This window comes from Engraulis encrasicolus, chromosome 9 (assembly GCF_034702125.1).
Source record: "Engraulis encrasicolus isolate BLACKSEA-1 chromosome 9, IST_EnEncr_1.0, whole genome shotgun sequence".
Lineage (NCBI taxonomy): Eukaryota > Metazoa > Chordata > Actinopteri > Clupeiformes > Engraulidae > Engraulis > Engraulis encrasicolus.
This window is the reverse complement of record NC_085865.1, coordinates 14,099,192-14,119,425: the sequence shown is the minus strand read 5'-3', so window position 1 is coordinate 14,119,425 and position 20,234 is coordinate 14,099,192. Positions and strand designations below refer to the sequence as shown.

Here is a 20,234-nt window from a genome sequence, read left to right as displayed (position 1 = left end):
GTTGAGCGAAGTCGAACATTCTACCGGTACTCTGAAACGTCGGGCTGCCTGTGAACGAGGAAGGGGGAGAAAGCACTGACTTGTATAGTATAATAGAAGTCTGTGGGAGAAAGCTATCGGTAGTTCAGCGGAGTTGAAGAAATGACCGCATCGACACGTTTTATTGTGTGATGATGGGCCACTACTGTAGAATGACTATTAATTTCATGTCCATTAAAACGGTTGTTTGGTAATTGTTTTGTTCTACTGATGGCTGGTCGCACCGGTGCGCCTAAAAATATTTTTTAGGCGCACCATTGAAAAAAATGGGCGCATATGCGACCAAATTGGTCGCAATCTGGAGCCCTGCATTAAGTAATGATTATTAACCCTTACTTAAGTATTAGGTTGTAGTTACTTTACTGTTAATTATGGCCCCTTATTTGGAAGTGTTACCTTTTAAGAAGCATATTCATTGCAGTGTGATTACTAATTAATTTATGGGCATTAGGTTGTATCAAAAGTAGTGCAAGTCATGCGCGCACATCCAGTAAAACAGGTGCGGGATCAAACAAACGTGCGTAAAAGAAGAAAGTAAAATCTGCATACTGTTGCTGCTCTCCGATTTATTGAACACAACGTTTCGACCTCAGGCGGTCTTCGTCAGGTGTATAGGTCAGACATTTGACGAAGACCGCCTGAGGTCGAAACGTTGTGTTCAATAAATCGGTGAGCAGCAACAGCATTAGGTTGTAGCACCTGACTTCTGAGCCCAAAAAACATGTCATTGACCCATTTACAGTTTGATGGTTTAACCAACCAACCAGAAGCCCTCTCTCCTCTGTCTTTATATGCAGGGCTGACAGTATTCAGGCCCCATACCTGATTTCAGGCTTGACAGAGTTTGCAAAAATAAAAACATTGATAACAATTAGCCATTAGGTTATTCTCATCTCAGAGAGTGTTACAGGTTCAGGGTTTTCTTCTACTATCAGGCTTGAATAATGGTCATACACAGGCTATTAAATGTTTGAATAATGTGTCAAAATAGGCCTACGTTACGTCACTATGCAGCATCTTGTCGTCGTCGTTAGAGCAGTACAGGGGGAAAAGTTCAGGTTCAGGATTTTTTTTCACTATCACCCCTGTATATGTGTCTTTAGGTGCCGTCACTGTCATCTGGATGAGCGAACAGTGCAGCACAGTCATCACTGGTGGAGAGGACAAACAGATCATGATTTGGAAACCACAGTATTAACACACACACACACACACACACACACACACACACACACACACACACACACACACGCACACACGCACACATTGCAGATGACTTGCGGGGCTGATAATCTAAATGCAATCTGTGGTGCAATAGAAGGGTAACTGAGATATACTGTTCCCATCATGGTTGACATACACTTTTTTTTACTGAGTAGCCATGTTCAATATTGACACGTTAGTGCTGTCCGTGTGCTAGTGGGTTTTCAGATGTTACTGTGTACGGTACTACGGTACTCTCAATTGTACATCAGGAGTTTCTTTCAAAATGTGCCTTAATATCTTCAAATGTTTGGTTGAAATGCTACAAGACCAAGCCTGTAACTGTCGAACGCACGCACGCACACATGCACACACAAAGACAAAGACCGCAAGCTGTCACTACTGTAATAGACAGCATAGAACTCAAGTGTACATTGATGCTTATTAATATTATATAAAAGATTTAGCCTACCGGTATACGTAAATACAGTACTGGCTTTCTGCAGTCATACAATATATTGGTTCATTCAGGTCCTGTGCATGAGAAGTTACCATGATAACAAATATTGAATGTTATTAACCTTGTTGCAAATATGCTTTTAAAAATGCTCCTATACTATCTACACAATCAGACAAACGAAAACCCATTCAGACAGAAGTTAAAGTAGATATTGCCCTTTGTCTGCTTTCTTGACAGACATTACTCTGTATAATTACAGGCGTGTGTATGCACACAGAGACCATTGCGTTTCAAACCTTATTTAAAAGGCAGTATGCAATCCTGTAGTAGATGAGGAATAGAGAGCCTAGCCTACCGGCATACCTGAAGGTTTAGGTGTTTGAAATTGATATAGGCTCATCATGTATGTTAAAATGTTTGCAACCTCATCAACCATTTTATCACTCAAATAATGCAGAGCATATCATGTTGTAGTTTTGTACATAGTCCAGTAATGCAATGTCCATAGAAGTGATCTCTTTTTTTAAATTAAATCATGGCACATGGTTGTTTTGTGCATTCTCATTTTTTTGTATGTGAAACGATTGTCTTTTTGTCATTTTGTTTTAATGAAAGAGACGTTTTAATGGTTTCCTTGATGTCTGGAAGGACAGATGTTTGTTTATTTATTTATACGAAGGCAAGGCCTCTCCATGCTGTCAGGGGTGTGAAGGGGAGAAGCGTGGCACGGCAGAGGGGTTGGCTGTTTCCAGGACCAATATCCACCTACTCTCACTTGCATTTACTGATGTGTTTGTGGAGCCAATAAAGTATTTTAACCCCTGACAAATTTCCAAATCGTTGCTGTTTCATTTGAGAACACTGTGAAACTTGTATTACTTTTACCCCAGTTTCTATGTGCTTATCTTTATTTAACGGCATACACTCCAAGAAGGAATGTGTCATTTTTAACATACTTATTGTGTTAAGGTGATTTTAACACATAGTGTGTGGAATATGACACAACATGTGTATTATTCCTGTGATTGACACATTTTGTGTAAAAATGTTTACATTAATAATTCTTATTGTAAATATATTTTAAATTTACAATGTAGCCAAAAACTCTTCACAAACCAGGACTGTGGTTTGAATATTATACAAAAATAGTTTTTATTTCTTTGATTCCTTGTTCTTACACCCCTTATTAACCCTTTCTTACACACATCTAACATGTGACACAAACTGTGTTGTCCCTGAGCACACACATTCAAATGTGTTGTCCCTCAGCGCACACATTTTGTGTCTTTTCTGACACAATACTTTTTAGAGTGTACAAAACATTACATTTCTAGGGAAATTAAGCATAACTATTTTGCGCATGCTTACTGTATATTTGATATATTTGTATTAGAGTTCAGCATTATATAGCTTAAAATGAAAAAATCAAAACGTGTTGTGAAAGTTTAGAAAGATTTTTCACATTTACTTTGAATTGCTCGCATGTCCTGTTGAATTTGACACGTACAGAGGTCTACTTCTGTGAGACATTGAAACCATCACAGATTATCCATCCCTGTGTGCAACTTTATTTGCACCGCCTCCCATTGACTGCTACACACAGAGCCAGTTTTACCAATAAGCAGATTAAGCAGTTGCCTAGGGCCCCACCAAATTTGCCCATTGTAGCGGGTGGCCAAACAGTCAGCCCGACTATGGCAAAGTAATTCAAAAGGGCGAAAAGAAAACTTAAAGAGCGTTTTTATGAACACAATTATGCAATTAGAGTCCAGAATGAAGATTACCCTATGGCCAAACACTACAAGGATGTACACCACAGTGATCCTTCAAGGCTGAAAATTCAAGGGGTTGAAATTGTAAAAACATCAATACGTGGTGGTGATAGACTCAAGTTATTATAGCAACGAGAAACATTCTGGATTTGGAAACTAAAAGCAATGGAATTTCCAGGCTTGAATGAAGAAATAGATTATGTACCTTTCCTGTAACTGTTTTTAGCATTCTATGGTCTTTTAAGTAAATATGGAGCTTAGATCTATTTATAGGCTACTTCATGTACATGTATGTAGATTGTGTAGTCTTACAACATGTAAAATAAGTATCCTTTTGTTGACTTTGTGAATGTTTACTGTCTGGGAACCGAGTGAGAGGCGGGCCCAAAGTTTATTTTGCCAGTTTGATTGACAGATTTCTACTGCTGGGAGCTGTGTGAGAGGCGGGCTCAGCAGTTGGAGAAGCTCAGCACTAATCATCTAGTTGTCTGCACCTGTCCTTACCTACACCCCTAACAAATGCACTACTCCGTTTTTTTGTGTTACTGCCCTGAAGAAGGCACTCATGCCGCTACGCGTGGGCCTTGTTTTTAATATGTCCATGTAGGACCTGTCATATTAATAAAGACATTTTAATTTGGAGTGCCTTAGTCAGAGAATTTATTCTCATTTTTTGATCCTGGTAATTCAAAAGGGCCCCATGTCTATATTTCGACTCTGTCCCCCAAACTGGTAGAGCCGCTGCTGTATACAAATGTAAATACCACTGGACTTTGCCCCCCTGCATCCACAAAACCAAAAGGCTATTCCAGTAGTGACGTTGACCAACTAACAATTACTGCACATTTTGTGGTCTAAGTCTGTCTCGACCTACACTGTACAAAGTTTGTTGTTCGTAGATGCCATCTTTTGACGGTCTGACTCTGAAGATAATCTCTTGTGTGAAGACTAAGGATAGAGGACTCCATAACAGCACCTGACTTGTGGTAGGTCAAACTACATGTACCCCATAGCGGCTCTGAACTCTGGAGTTGATATTTGGTATTGATGGTATTGATATTTGCCTACTAAGTTTTTTTGTATTTTAACATTTTCACTGAAATATGAAAGGTTACTTTCATGCATGAGGTACCATTAAATACACCATCATTAGTCACATGAACACGAATCACTTTCATATGCATATTATAGCTGTGTGGAAATTGAGATAGAAGTATGTGATAACAAATTTGTGTTAGAGTCTACTGTGCATTTCCAGCATTCTTTGGAACATTATATTCTTATATATATATATATATATATATATATATATATATACTGTATATATATATATATATATATATATATATATATATATATATACTGTATATATATACTGTATATATATATATATATACTTCAGAAGCAGATTTTTTTTTGCATTTATCGATCAATTCTAAATGCTGGTTTAGTTTTTTGTGGACTTCTAATGAAGGACCACTCACCCATGGAATGTCATAAAGCTTGGTGCACATTCAAATAGTGAATATCAGATTTGTGCAATAAATGTTTAGTCTCAAACGTTACATGTAACTTCTGGTATATCTCCACAAACACCTTTTTTCCCTTTTACAAATTCAAGTTAACATTCACATCCATCCAGTGTGTAGTCTCATAATAGAAATGCTGTTGTTTTCATGGAGCATTAACAGAGAAACGGCTGCTACCCCAAACCATGAGGATACTTGTTCTATTCCTCCTGTTAATCACACTGCATAGCATACATTCAGCAGCTCTCCCAAATGAACACCACACGGAAAGGGCTCATAAGCCAACCATAGGTGAGTGCCAGTACTTCTAAGAGTAATACATCTTTAAAGGGACACTGTGCAGGAAATGGTCAAAAAAGGTACTGCAACTATGCTACTCATTGAAACTGGGCTGCCTATTGCCAAATTTGATCTTTACATGAAAGTTTACTAAGTAATAAACAAATATTTTCTAGTATGGTCCAAGTACAGTCATTTTTGCAGCTAAAAATGGCTATTTTTGGACATTCAAAATGGCGGACCATAGAGAAGATCCCCCTTTTCATGTATGAAAAGTGCAATTTTTCCAGTCATAATGAATACTTTGAATTTGATGCTGGTGGTAAGTATTCATGAAAAAGGTAACATTAGTGAATGGGCAACATGAATTCTGGAAATAAACAACTAAAAATCTCACACAGTGTCTCTTTAAAAGCATGATTGCATATAAGTTACTTCTTCCTTTTCTGTTTTTTCATCTGATCTGATGTGTATTTCATGAAATCTGCCACCCACATAGCACATATGTTTACACAAAAGAATCAATGGACACTTAAACACTTGTTAAAAATAATTTTGTATTGCACCGTGCAGCGCCTGCAGATGTTCCCCCACAGCCCCATAATAAAAGAAATGACATGCCAATCATAGGTGAGTGCAGGTGAATTTAGCATGACTGTATAAATCTTGCAGTCTTTGTGTTCATCATTTGAGCTTACAAATTTCATAAAACAGGGCACGTATACAGTAGCCGTGTGTTCACACACAAAATAATAAGACGTATGACATCATTGGAAATTAAAATATAATATAGTCTCTCTCTCTCTCTCTCTCTCTCTCTCTCTCTCTCTCTCTCTCTCTCTCTCTCTCTCTCTCTTTCATCAGGTATTTTGGCACAAGAGATGAAAAAGCCTGATCTTCATGGCAATTCTTACATAGCAGCATCTTATGTCAAAAGCTTGGAGTCAGCAGGAGCACGAGTTGTTCCTGTGATGTAAGCGCTGTGTGTTTGAATTATGCGATCTAGTGGAATAGATACATGAAACCTCTAAAACATTTTCTAACACACTCTGTGTGTGTGCGTGCGCGTGCGTGTGCGTGTGCGTGCTTTTACAGGGTAAATCAGCCTGAGGAGGACTACCGTCAGTTGTTCCACTCTATAAATGGGTGATGATAATAATAATAATAACAATAATAATAATAATGATGCAAATAATAATGATGATAATAAATAATCATAGAGCTGAGAATTGGGGATAATCAGAACAGCTGGAGCTGTGCTGTATATACAGTAGTACCAACATACCATCAACATTTCAGAGATATGTGCTTACGTTGGCGAGTTGTTTTGCAAACAGTAAAACAGTGTGTAATATTGTACATGTATTCCATAGAGATATTGTAGATGGATGTCATGATTCTTTTAAGGGTGATGACTCTCGTGTGTGTACAGAATGTTTCTTCCAGGTGGAGCAGCTAACCTTATGGACTCTGGATACGCTAAAGCAGCTAACATCTTCTACAGACTCGCTTTAGAGGTGCAGTATGATCAGATTTAAATAAAGTACACAACGGAATATATTTTATTTGTCATTGTGGAAGTGAGAGAAAAGTTATTCACTGAATCAGGAAACCCAAAGCATGAATGTCATCCTTGGACTTATTCCTGTCATCCTGTGATGGAATTGATAGAATGTATTGATAATGGCACTAAATGTATAGATAATTGTTAAATTGTAAACATTAAATGAAGAGTGAAACATACTCCGCTCTGTGTGCGTGTGTGTGTGTGTGTGTGTGTGTGTGTGTGTGTGTGTGTGTGTGTGTGTGTGTGTGTGTGTGTGTGTGTGTGTGTGTGTGTGTGTTGACAGGCTAATGACCAGGGTGATTATTTCCCGATATGGGGAACTTGTCTTGGATTTGAACAGCTCTTGGTCATCACCGCTGGAGAGAATCTCCTGTGCCGCACCAACACCAGCGGGATATCTCTACCCTTGGACTTCAGACCAGGTCAGTTGAGGCTATGAATGCCTATCCTGTTTTAGACTTTGAAGTCCAATTGCCATACTGGTCTGGCCCACTTCAGATCAAATAGGATGTATTTGGCCCCTGAACTGAAATGAGTTAACACCCATTTAGAGAGGTGGATACATATTTGTCCACCAAAACCTTTGTTCATCCATCTCGTTGATATCTATTTTATTTACTAATTGCTTTTTGACAATAACAATGTATTGATAAAGAACTAGGGTGCATTCAGGTAAATTGGGCCACTTTTTTGGCAAATTCAGAAATACTGATGAAATCCGAGGAAGAACATCAATAAGTTACCCAAAGTTTAGTTTGATTGCATAAAGTGACTCATAATCTTCCATTTGATGGCAAAAAAACAATGTGATTCATGTAAGAATGATACATTTTTACAAGTTTTAGTGGCATGTGTGTCATCCTGCATGGAACAAAATGCTTTGAGGTCAAATGGGCCACCTATTCAGGTAAATTGGGCCTCCTATTAATTCCAATGGAATTTCACAGAGGAAAAACAAAATTAGTGATGATTTTAATATTTTTTCCATTTTTTGTTTGTTTTCAACACATCTGTTCCCAAAAAGATATCACAACTTCTTTAAAAGGGCTTCCCTGACACCCCCCTATTCAATAATGGTCACATTGTTTTTGTAAAAAATATTAATGGAACTTCCCATATAAAAAAACGTCCCAATTTACCTGAAAGGGGCGGCCCATTTTACCTTAACATGTTCAGCTAAAATGGGCCGATGGGTTTTTTGACATTTTTTGGTATTCAAACATCACATTGTTGCTACAACTATGTTTTTCCAGATTAAAGACACACATCCAAACCTAAGAAACATATCAATTTTCTAATGTTTATCACATCTGAAAACCGTATCATCCTTATTTTATCTAGACGATTTCTTATTTTGGCAAGATTGAAAATGTACTTTCTTCTGTCACTCTCCATATGAGGGTTCCCCCTGCCCATCAAAAACACATTATGCCACTCAAATTACTTTAAACAGATAGAGTAGTAATGTTGCAACAACATTTCTGGTGATTGGTCAGTAGAATTAAAAGAACTGAGACACCCAATGCTTATCCGGCCCAATTTACCTGATGGCCCAATTTACCTGAATGTATGTAACCTATGTAATTTTTTACACAGATGCCAAGCAGAGTAAACTGTTCAAGGATTTTCCACCAGAGCTGATGACTTCCTTAGCCAGAGAAAACATTACAGTGAATTTCCACAAGTGGAGCATGTCGGTAGAGGTGGGTAAAACTGGACAAGGAGAAAGACACAAGTTGGACATAGATGTTTCATTAAGCCAATTACTAACAAGAATAAAAATATTTTAAGCTAAAATTATTTTTGTTCAAAAAATATTGTTTCTTGAAGTCAAAACCTGTGAAGTGTGAAGTTTATCTCTTCATTGCTACAATGTACACAATTTAACCACCATGAAGAAATTATAGATGTATGACACTGAAAGTGAATATCTGTTTTGCATTTTACTATATTTTTTATTGTCTTTGCATACATGTTCACAGTGTAGTTCACCTGACTTTATTTTTTCTCACACAGAATTTCACCAAGAATGAAGAACTGAGAAAGTTCTACAAAATCCTAACTACCAATATGGATGGGGACACAGAATTTATTTCTACAATGGAAGGTGAGGACGTGTGTGTGTGTGTGTGTGTGTGTGTGTGTGTGTGTGTGTGTGTGTGTGTGTGTGTGTGTGTGTGTGTGTGTGTGTGTGTGTGACAGAAAGAAATACATAAGAGGAAGAGAGAGGATGAGATATCTTATTTGTGAATGAATGCTCTCTTTTTTGTAGCATATCATTACCCTGTGTATGGAACACAGTGGCACCCAGAGAAGAATGCCTTTGAGTGGAGTAGGTCGTACTACCCCCACACACCATCTGCCATCAAAACTACCTTCTACATGGCAGACTTCTTTGTTAACGAGGGTACAGTATTTATATCTATTGAATTAATTACATTTTTTTTTTCATTTGAGGATTAGGAGTTACAGTAATCGCAATTAAGAACAGTATTGCAATTTTAAGTGAATATACTTATCTGTATAGCATGTTAAAATTAAATGTATACTACCCAAGATATTTGCTATTCATGATTTAGATTCATACAGAGAGGCGTCAGAGGGTCAGGTTTGAGTAGGATGTACAGTTGAGAACCATCTACGTATGTACGTAGACTGGTATGAAATTGAATTTACTTATTACTTAGGGTCAGCAGAAAATGCAGAAAAGTATTGGGCCTAGAGGAGATCCCTGGGGCACACCAGGGTGTATTTCTGGGGGAGCTGGGATGAAGAGTGATAACCTGTGTATACAATTGTACTTGGTGGAGATAGCAGTGAAACGATTTTAGAGTTATAAGTGACATGCCAACCCACTGCTCAAGTTGGGTGAATATGTGAATATGCACAGACAACCACCTGTTCTTGATTTGTACTTACAGCCAAGAAGAACGTTCATTCCTTTGCCACTGAAGAGGAGGAAGAGAAGCATTTGATCTACAACCACATTCCAATATTCACTGGTTCATCTAATTCTTCTTTTGTCCAAAAGTATTTCTTTACTACTAGTAAAACAATAATATAACAATATCTGCATGTGTTATTGAAATCTTTGCCTCCATTTTGCCTCATTATTATATAATGCACATTGGACTGCATTATCCAACAACTCACTACTTTTCACTCTTTCAGTCTTCCATAAATCTTCAACTGCTTAAGCCTCAATCAGCAGCCATGCTGTACTGTACTGTGATAGCAAATAGAACGTATACATTTTCTAAGTGATCAGAGAAAACCTCTGTGTTAACCTTTCCATTGTGTGTTTTTGAAATTTCTCTATGGCCCCTGATAGAGGATGTCATTAAAGGTGGAGTATGCGATTCTTTTAGTAGTTCATTTCCAAAATGTATGCTGCTCATTTATAAATGTTATCTTTTTACCATCAATCTCTAAGTATTCATTTGAGCTTAAATGAACACTTTTGATAGATAAAATGGTGGCTCTTCTCCACAGCCACCATTTTGGATTTCCAGTAATACATGGGTTTTCTTTTTTTGTTTTTCCCTGGCTGCGCAACCCTGGCTGTGCACAACTCAACCTCTGATTGTTGGAAACCGCTGTCGGTCAAAAAATTAGCTCACATGGTTGACTGCCAGTATCTTGGCCCTCCTCACAACACCATGTTTATATATATATATATATATATATATATATATATATATAAAACATATATAGGCTATTTGAATGCCAAACGTGCCATTATTTGGTCGCACAAGAGCACATTAGTTAATTACTTTGTTAATATTCATGAAAAGATCCGATCTTGCAATGGGAATCATAGGTGCAATACCTACTCTGGCCACATCCCACATGTGCCACAATCCCACATGGGCACTGTGTAATATTTTCAGTAGTTTATTTCCAGAATTCATGCTGCCCATTCACAAATGCCATCAATGGACATAGCCACAGTCACACATGCTCTACTCCAGTGCTAGCCCAAGCCTTTATGGGTCCCTAAACATAATTTCATCTGGGTCCCCCATACCACCTCCTAGTCAGCATCAGAGGCTTCACAAACAACACAGAAAGCTGTCCCCATCAGTACGAAGTCTGGCTCGGGGGATGGTAAGATGGTCCTTTCCAGAGGACCTCAGAGACCTGGACTGGGAGTGGGGTAGGAGGAGTTCAGAGAAGGAGCAAGAGATCATTTATATGTCAAAAGAAGTAATCAATACGGGACTTCACTGGGAGCCAGGGAAAAGTATTTCTTTACTACTAGTAAAACAATAATATAACAATATCTGCATGTGTTATTGAAATCTTTGCCTCCATTTTGCCTCATTATTATATAATGCACATTGGACTGCATTATCCAACAACTCACTACTTTTCACTCTTTCAGTCTTCCATAAATCTTCAACTGCTTAAGCCTCAATCAGCAGCCATGCTGTACTGTACTGTGATAGCAAATAGAACGTATACATTTTCTAAGTGATCAGAGAAAACCTCTGTGTTAACCTTTCCATTGTGTGTTTTTGAAATTTCTCTATGGCCCCTGATAGAGGATGTCATTAAAGGTGGAGTATGCGATTCTTTTAGTAGTTCATTTCCAAAATGTATGCTGCTCATTTATAAATGTTATCTTTTTACCATCAATCTCTAAGTATTCATTTGAGCTTAAATGAACACTTTTGATAGATAAAATGGTGGCTCTTCTCCACAGCCACCATTTTGGATTTCCAGTAATACATGGGTTTTCTTTTTTTGTTTTTCCCTGGCTGCGCAACCCTGGCTGTGCACAACTCAACCTCTGATTGTTGGAAACCGCTGTCGGTCAAAAAATTAGCTCACATGGTTGACTGCCAGTATCTTGCCCCTCCTCACAACACCATGTTTATATATATACAGTGCCCTCCATAATTATTGGCACCCCTGGTTGAGATGTGTTAAAAGCCTTAAAATAAATTCAGTGTTTATTGCAGAAGAATACTGTCACACTGAAAATTGTAGGAAAATGTAGCCTTCAACTCAAATGAATTGTAAGAAAATAAAAAAAATCCCTGACTAAAAAATAATTATTTTTCATTAAATCACCTGTTCCACAATTATTGGCACCCTTAACAATTCCCAGGAAATAAATATAATTGAAGCATTTCTGTCATTTCTACAGTAGTTTACAAAGTTTACCAGAGTATGTAGGAACATTTAATCAGTAATTCATCACTTCCTGTTTCCCTGGGGTATAAATATGACGTGACACCAAGGCCATTTCTCTTATCCACTCTTAAACATGGGAAAGACAAAGGAACATAGCATACAAGTGAGGCAGATGTGCGTCGACCTTCACAGGTCAGGCAGAGGTTACAAGAAGATTGCCACTCAACTGCAGCTGCCCATATCCACTGTGAGAGGAATAATTAACAAGTTCAAAACAACTGGAACAGTGGTAAACAAGCCTGGACGAGGACCCAAGTTTATTTTGCCATCACGCACAGTGAGGAGGATGGTAAGAGAAATCAAAAGATCTCCAAAGCTCACTGTTACAGAATTACAACAAATGGTAGCATCCTGGGGTCACAAAGTCTCCAAATCAACCATCAGGCGCTGTCTACAGGCCAACAAGCTGTTTGGGAGGCATGCACGGAGAAAACCTTTCCTCACTCACAATCATAAACGCAAACGTCTGGAGTTCGCCAAGCGGTATTGGGGCTTCAACTGGGACCGTGTGCTTTGGTCAGATGAGACCAAGATTAAGCTTTTTGGCAACAAGCACTCTAAGTGGGTCTGGCGTGCCACGAAAGATGCGCATGCTGAAAAGCACCTCATACCCACTGTGAAGTATGGGGGTGGGTCAGTGATGCTGTGGGGCTGTTTCACTTCCAAAGGCCCTGGGAACCTTGTTAGGGTGCATGGCATCATGAATGCTTTGAAATACCAGGACATTTTAAATCAAAATCTGTTGCCCTCTGCCCGAAAGCTGAAGATGGGTCGTCACTGGGTCTTTCAGCAAGACAATGACCCTAAACATATGGCCAAATCTACACAGAAATGGTTCACCAGACACAAAATCAAGCTCCTCCCATGGCCATCTCAGTCCCCTGACCTCAACCCCATTGAGAACCTGTGGGGTGAGCTGAAGAGGAGAGTACAGAGGAGAGGACCCATGTCTCTGGATGATTTAGAGAGATTCTGCAAAGAGGAATGGCTAAAGATCCCTCTTTCTGTCTTTTCCCATCTTGTGAAACATTATAGGAGAAGATTAGGTGCCGTTTTGTTGGCAAAAAGGGGGTTGTACAAAATATTAACACCAGGGGTGCTAATAATTGTGACACACATTATTTGATGTCAAATAATTATTTCTTTATGTGGGATTTTTTCCCCACTGAATAAAATGAATTTTTCCCCACTTGTATTGAAGGTTGGATTTTTCTCTTTTTTTCCATTAAGGTCCCATATTATTTAGAAAAATATATATATATTTGGAAGCTAAAAACACATCTCAACCAGGGGTGCCAATAATTATGGAGGGCACTGTATATATATATATATATATATATATATATATATATATATATATATATATATAAAACATATATAGGCTATTTGAATGCCAAACGTGCCATTATTTGGTCGCACAAGAGCACATTAGTTAATTACTTTGTTAATATTCATGAAAAGATCCCGGATCTTTGCAATGGGAATCATAGGTGCAATACCCCTACTCTGGCCACATCCCACATGTGCCACGATCCCACATGGGCACTGTGTAATATTTTCAGTAGTTTATTTCCAGAATTCATGCTGCCCATTCACAAATGCCATCAATGGACATAGCCACAGTCACACATGCTCTACTCCAGTGCTGGCCCAAGCCTTTATGGGTCCCTAAACATAATTTCATCTGGGTCCCCCATACCACCTCCTAGTCAGCATCAGAGGCTTCACAAACAACACAGAAAGCTGTCCCCATCAGTACGAAGTCTGGCTCGGGGGATGGTAAGATGGTCCTTTCCAGAGGACCTCAGAGACCTGGACTGGGAGTGGGGTGGTAGGAGTTCAGAGAAGGAGCAAGAGATCATTTATATGTCAAAAGAAGTAATCAATACGGGACTTCACTGGGAGCCAGGGAAGCTGTCTGAGTGTGGGAGTGATGTGTGGCCACCGCTTTGTGCGAGATATAATCCTGGCAGGTAGGCTGGTAGGCTGTCTGTAGATCGTGTAGCCTTCACAGTGCACTCCTTGGAGAAACATTTCTCAAACAGAAAGCCATTCATCACGATAGAATATCTTAGTTTCGCCTTAAAACTATTACTAATTGGTATGGGGGCCCTAGACCATCGCATAGTTTGCCTATGCCTCAGGCCGGCCCTGCCCTACTCATCCAACATGCCCTACACATTTTCTTGAAATGGAAATGTTTTAGCAATGTTATATCATTTTTAAATAGGCTGGAGACCCTAATGTTTACAAGAGAAAAACAGTATTATTCTTCAGTGTGGACAAAAATAATGCTAATCAAACAGGGTGCTCCAATTTACCTGAACACATCATACCAAAGTATGACGTCTCACTGTCTGTTCAAATATGTTATGTTAATAGATTTTAAAATATTGTACTTTTAAAAATTAAAAATGTGTCTAAAACTTAAAGTGGTTTCTTTGTGTCCCAATTTACCTTGTGCAAATGTAAAAAGCAATGTGTAGAAATTAGAGCTATGCTGGGGGGACACAGAAAACCATGCCACAGCGCACCATGATGTGTCAATATCATCTTGGATAAGCAAATTCAATGGGAGATACAGTAGATGCCACCTTGTGGTACACACAGGGGTGTGTGAATGAAACAAAAAAATCAGCCAGACAGGATGAAAAAAGAGAAATGGTCTTTGGCATACTTACCGGTATAATAACGGCTACTATGGATGCGATGACATATCATTTTAATCTCACTTCAAATATCTGAAGTTGGAAAATGGGGATATAGGGCCTAACACTGAGGGTGTAAAGTAGTGGTGAAAGTAGGCAGCGCCGTAACATTTATAGCCAGTGCGCAGTACCGATAAGAGAATAAGGTTAATGCTGGCCAAAAACCCACATTTGAAAATTCTATTAAGGTATAAAACTACTTTCAGCCCTGGTGTAAAGGGTGTGATGTGTGCATGTTGAACGTGAACAACACTAGTCTAAAGGTGCGTGTCTTCCTCCTGTTCTTCCTCAACACCAACAGGGCCTTGCCTTGACTTGTCCACCAATGTTATCCCCAAAAAGGGGCGTAACACACACGGTAGGCTACTCCTCAAACTGGTTTTCAGGCCATAGGGCATTTGTGAAGTTGGATATAGAATAGAAGACGCCTTCATGAGATCCTTCTAGTGACAGTATGGCAGGTAAGCATTTCAGCAACTTAATTTATTAAATGTTTTTATCTTGAAAAAGATTGAGTAGGTCTACGCGATGTCCAGAAAACTAAATGTTAGTTCCCTTGCCAACCAAAATGATTTCAAACTGAGTTTGCACTGTGTAGGTGAAAGCAAGTAGACATTGGGCTTTCGGTTTGGGGGTCTTCAAATGATCTGCAAAGCGTTGCGTTTGCCGATGATTGTGGTTAGGCTGGCAAACCATCAGAAGGGAACTTTACTGGTGTTTGGGGCATTGATCGATTGATGACTGGGGTTAGGTTGACAAACTGGCAATCTGGGTTACTCTGTTGTGAAAATGACTGACAGCCAACGAGTTAAACATTTTGTATTGCACTCTGCAGCGCCTGCAGATGTTCCCCCACAACCCCAAAATAGAAGAAATGACAGGCCAATCATAGGTGAGTGCCAGTACAAGTGAATTTAATAAATCTTCAACAGCATGATTGTAGGCTTCAAATCTTGAAGTCTGTGTTCTTCATTTGAGCTCACAGATTTCATAAAATGAGGCACGTACAGTAGGCCTAGCTGTGCGTTCACTCACAAAATAATCAGAGGTAGGCAACTCTATCATTGGATATTATATAGTATCTCTCTCTCTCTCTCTCTCTCTCTCTCTCTCCTTCTCTTTCTTTCCTCAGGTATTTTGGCACAAGAGATAAAAAAGCCTAATCCTCATGGCAATTCTTACATAGCAGCATCTTATGTCAAAAGCTTGGAGTCTGCAGGAGCACGAGTTGTTCCTGTGATGTAAGCGCTTTGTTTGAGAATTATGTGTTCTAGTAGAAAAAATACATGAAACCTCTTAAATATTTTCTAACACGGCCTCCCTCTGTGTGTGTGTGTGTGTGTGTGTGTGTGTGTGTGTGTGTGTGTGTGTGTGTGTGTGTGTGTGTGTGTGTGTGTGTGTGTGTGTGTGTGTGTGACTTTTACAGGGTGAATCAGCCTGAGGAGGACTACCGTCAGTTGTTCCACTCTATAAATGGGTGCTCATAATAATAATAATAACAACAATAATAATAACAACAATAATAATGCTGCAAATGATGATGATGACAATAATAAGTAATAATAGAACCCGAAATGTAATCAGCTGGAGCTGTGCTGCATATAATAGTACCAACATACCATTAACATTTCAGAGATATGTGCGTACGTTGGCGAGTTGTTATGCAATCAGTAAAACAGTGTGTAATACATGTATTCCATAGAGATACTGTAGCTGGATGTCATGATTCTTTTAAGGGTGATGACTCTCGTTGTGTGTGTACAGAATGTTTCTTCCAGGTGGAGCAGCTAACCTTATGACCTCTGGATACGCTAAAGCAGCTAACATCTTCTACAGACTCGCTTTAGAGGTGCAGTATGAGCAGAGTTAAATAAAGTAGAAGTAGAAGTACAAAATAAATCAATAAAATAAAATGATAATTAGAGGACTGAAGAAAATGTCTATATGGTCTCTATGCTTGAAGTAGGCTACATAACAGAATACATATCTTTTATAGAATGAGGATTTTGTGGAAGTGGGCAAAAAAAGTTCTTCACTGAATCATGAAACCTGAAGCATGAATATCATCTTTGGACCAAATGTATTGACAATGGCAGTGTGTGTGTGTGTGTGTGTGTGTGTGTGTGTGTGTGTGTGTGTGTGTGTGTGTGTGTGGGTTGACAGGCTAATGACCAGGGTGATTATTTCCCGATATGGGGAACTTGTCTTGGATTTCAACAGCTCTTGGTGATCACAAGCGGACAAAATCTCCTGTGTCGCACCAACTCCACCGGAATATCTCTACCACTGGAGTTCAGACCAGGTCAGTGGAGACTGCAGCTATGAATGCATCCTGTTTTAGACTTTTAGCTAAGTGCAATCGCGATACTGGGCTGGCCCACTTCGGATCAAATAGGATGTATTTGGCCCCTGAACTGAAATGAGTTTGACACCTCTGTTTTAGTTTAGAGCAGTGTTTCCCAACCTTTTTTGTGCCAAGGCACACTTTTTCCCTTGAAAAAATCTCGCGGCACACCACCAACCAAAAATTATGAAATAATGAAAACAAATTATTCTCTGATAAGAATGACTCTATTGTTAAAGTAGGCGGCTACAAAGTGTCTTGAATAGCAATCAAATAAACACAAAACTGTATTTTCATATTTTCAGTCATATTGTCGACTATTCGCCTATTGACGAAGCACGTGCGAGAACTTCTTGTCACGATATGGATGTTATTAAATACAGCGCATTTAAAGTCAGCCACAAATATGAACGAGACGATGAGCTCGCACTGGTTTGCTCTACTAACACACCACGTGTGAGGAGTGGGGGGACAGGCAGTGAGGAGGAGCTGAAGTGGGGACCTGCGCAAACTTGTGTAGAGGTGTGAGACAAGACCCATATACACATGTGAGTGAGTTGTTGACCAACCAGTTCATGGGCGCGTGACCTCGGAGGCAGTCCGCAGACAAGCGTTGAAGTTGATAAGTAACTGCAGAGGTTGCAAGATCTGACTGCAGTCGCATTCATCCCGCGATAGTTTGACACCATGTGACATGTCACCTCGTCGACGCAACATCAACGAAATTTCGAAGTTTGAGGAAATCTAACCGTCATGCAGCATTTTCATCCAGGGTGCATTGCTGTCTAAATGCGCATGCATGCGTTGACGACAAGTCGATCGCACCTATTGAGGCTCCAGGAAGTCACTGGCAGAACTGCCTGGGTGTGGCCTGTGGAACTTGAGCATTGCAATGCATTATGGGGATTGTTGTCACAAATCCAAAAGCACTAAAAAGTAATTTTCTGCCTTTTCTCGGCCAAGTAGGCACCAAACTAGAAATGTATGCTACTATTCTACTACATATAACCCACTTTCAATACATATTCATGTCTCCACCGGTGGAATGCCCCTTTAAGCTTTATTCCGAATTAAAGTCAGTTAATTCAGAATTAAATGTTGCATGTAAACGTAGCAATAGACAATAACAATTTATTGCTAAATAACTATGTCATTTATCCCACAGATGCCAAGCATAGTAAACTGTTCAAGGACTTTCCACCAGAGTTGATGACCTCCTTAGCCAGCGAAAACATTACAGCAAATTACCACAAGTGGAGCATGTCGGTAGAGGTGGGTAAAACTGGACAAGGAGAAAGACAAGGGGTCAAATGTACTTTATCAACGCAAATCAAAACCTTGACCAGTGTGTTAAGTTTATCTCTTCATTGCTACAATGTACACCATTTAACCACCATGAAGCAATTATACCTGTAGATGTTTTATACATGTTTACAGTGTAGTTCACCTGATTTGATTTTTTCTCACACAGAATTTCAATAAGAATGAGGAGCTGAGAAAGTTCTACAAAATCCTAACTACCAATATGGATGGGAACACAGAGTATATTTCTACAATGGAGGGTGAGGATGTGTGTGTGTGTGTGTGTGTGTGTGTGTGTGTGTGTGTGTGTGTGTGTGTGTGTGTGTGTGTGCGTGCGTGCGTGCGTGCGTGCGTGCGTGCGTGCGTGCGTGCGTGCGTGCGTGCGTGCGTGCGTGCGTGTGTTTGACAGAAAGAAATACATAAGAACAAGAGAGAGGATGAGAGATCTTATGCGAATGAATGCTCTCTTTTTGTAGCATATAATTACCCTGTGTATGCAACCCAGTGGCACCCAGAGAAGAGTGCCTTTGAGTGGAGAAGGTCGTACTACCCCCACACACCATCTGCCATCAAAACGGCCTTCTACATGGCAGACTTCCTTGTTAACGAGGGTATAGTATTTATATCTATTAAATTAATTACATGTTTTTTATTTCATTTTAGGATTAGGAGTTTCAGTAATTGTAATTAAGATCAGTATGGCAATTTTAAATGAGTAGCCTATACTTATCTATATAGCATGTTTAAATGAAATGTATACTACCCAAGATATTTGCTATTCATGATTTAGATTCATACAGAGAGGCGTCAGAGGGTCAGGTTTGAGTAGGATGTACATGGGAACCATCTGTGGAGACTAGAATGAAATTGAATTGACTTATTACCTACACAGTAAAAACTGGAGTGTTAATGCAACACTAACAGAGTCGATTTAACACCTTCTAGAGTTTTTTTGGTCCCAAAGCACTCTCTAAGTGTTGAATTAACACTGCATTTTTTACTGTGTAGGGTCAGCAGAGTATACAGAAAAAGTGTTGGGCCTAGAAGGGATCCCTGGGGCACACCAGGATATATCCCTGGGGAGCTGGGATGAAGTGTGATAACCCGTGTTTAGTTACAATTGTATTTGGTGGAGCTAGCAGTGAAACGATTTTAGAGTTATGACTTAAATGCCAACCAAACCTACTGCTCAAGGTGGGTGAATATGTGAATATGCAGAGTCAACCACCTTTTCTTGATTTGTACTTACAGCCAAGAAGAACTTCCATTCCTTTGCCACTAAAGAGGAAGAAGAGAAGCATTTGATCTACAACCACATTCCAATATTCACTGATTTATCTAAATGTTTCCTCCAAAAGTATTTCTTTACTACAGTAAAACAATAATAAAACGATATCTGCACGTGCTATTGAAATCTTTGCCTCCATTTTGCCTGATTATTATATAATTCACATTGGACAACATTATCCAACAACTCGCTGCTTTTCACAACTCACTGCTTTCAGTCTTCCATAAATACTAAACTGCTTAAACCACAATCTGCAGCCATAACATACTGTATGTAACCTAGCAGATAGGAGGTACAGCTTACATTTTCTAAGTGGTCAGAGAAAACGTCTGGGTAGAGCTTTCATCGTGTGTTTTTGCGGTTTCTTAAACATGGCCCCTAATACAGGATATCATTAAAGGTAGAATATGTAATTTTTTAGTAGTTTATTTCCAGAATGTATGCTGTATGCTGAATGTAACTTCAAAATGTACACTTTCATACATGAAATGCTGGCTTCTCCACAGCCATTTTGGATTTCCAGTAATAGCCATAAGCTATTTGA

The 20,234-nt window shown here is 39.2% G+C and overlaps 3 protein-coding genes across 5 annotated transcripts in view; all 3 read left to right on the top strand.

Moving 5' to 3' along the window:
* nsmaf (neutral sphingomyelinase (N-SMase) activation associated factor) overlaps positions 1 to 2,333 on the top strand; it is a 31,528-nt gene extending 29,195 nt beyond the window's left edge. The window contains exon 31 of the mRNA XM_063206598.1: positions 1,143 to 2,333. Coding sequence (XP_063062668.1) covers positions 1,143 to 1,237 — 95 coding nt within the window. The 3' untranslated portion in view covers positions 1,238 to 2,333. The remainder of the gene's footprint in view (positions 1 to 1,142) is intronic.
* Positions 2,334 to 3,774: 1,441 nt separating this feature from the next.
* On the top strand, positions 3,775 to 9,918 carry LOC134455504 (gamma-glutamyl hydrolase-like). 2 transcript variants are annotated; one of them, XM_063206596.1, is made up of 11 exons: positions 3,775 to 4,460; positions 5,157 to 5,294; positions 5,856 to 5,912; positions 6,147 to 6,255; positions 6,378 to 6,428; positions 6,715 to 6,799; positions 7,133 to 7,271; positions 8,446 to 8,552; positions 8,866 to 8,956; positions 9,122 to 9,256; positions 9,771 to 9,918. In XM_063206596.1, exons 2-11 carry the CDS (start codon positions 5,189 to 5,191, stop codon positions 9,911 to 9,913), a joined length of 1,023 nt encoding a protein of 340 aa, XP_063062666.1. In that variant the 5' UTR covers positions 3,775 to 4,460; positions 5,157 to 5,188; the 3' UTR covers positions 9,914 to 9,918. The 2 variants fall into 2 exon arrangements, with proteins under 2 accessions (XP_063062666.1, XP_063062667.1); XM_063206597.1 differs by lacking the exon at positions 3,775 to 4,460 and having other exon boundaries at positions 4,940 to 5,294.
* Positions 9,919 to 15,105: 5,187 nt separating this feature from the next.
* Positions 15,106 to 19,802, top strand: LOC134455503 (gamma-glutamyl hydrolase-like). 2 transcript variants are annotated; one of them, XM_063206594.1, is made up of 10 exons: positions 15,106 to 15,217; positions 15,592 to 15,648; positions 15,889 to 15,997; positions 16,183 to 16,233; positions 16,521 to 16,605; positions 16,920 to 17,058; positions 18,266 to 18,372; positions 18,572 to 18,662; positions 18,879 to 19,013; positions 19,654 to 19,802. In XM_063206594.1, exons 1-10 carry the CDS (start codon positions 15,211 to 15,213, stop codon positions 19,785 to 19,787), a joined length of 915 nt encoding a protein of 304 aa, XP_063062664.1. In that variant the 5' UTR covers positions 15,106 to 15,210; the 3' UTR covers positions 19,788 to 19,802. The 2 variants fall into 2 exon arrangements, with proteins under 2 accessions (XP_063062664.1, XP_063062663.1); XM_063206593.1 differs by having other exon boundaries at positions 15,106 to 15,648.
* The last annotated feature ends 432 nt before the right edge of the window (positions 19,803 to 20,234 follow it).

Excerpts from the sequence above, each read along its gene's own strand:
- LOC134455504 (XM_063206596.1), top strand. The coding sequence starts at position 5,189 with ATGAGGATACTTGTTCTATTCCTCCTGTTAATCACACTGCATAGCATA. Across the intron at positions 8,957-9,121 it reads ATTTATTTCTACAATGGAAG|CATATCATTACCCTGTGTAT; the intron begins GTGAGGACGTGT and ends TCTTTTTTGTAG. Across the intron at positions 9,257-9,770 it reads AGACTTCTTTGTTAACGAGG|CCAAGAAGAACGTTCATTCC; the intron begins GTACAGTATTTA and ends TTGTACTTACAG.
- LOC134455503 (XM_063206593.1), top strand. The coding sequence starts at position 15,546 with ATGACTGACAGCCAACGAGTTAAACATTTTGTATTGCACTCTGCAGCG. Across the intron at positions 16,234-16,520 it reads TTGTTCCACTCTATAAATGG|AATGTTTCTTCCAGGTGGAG; the intron begins GTGCTCATAATA and ends GTGTGTGTACAG. Across the intron at positions 18,663-18,878 it reads GTATATTTCTACAATGGAGG|CATATAATTACCCTGTGTAT; the intron begins GTGAGGATGTGT and ends CTCTTTTTGTAG.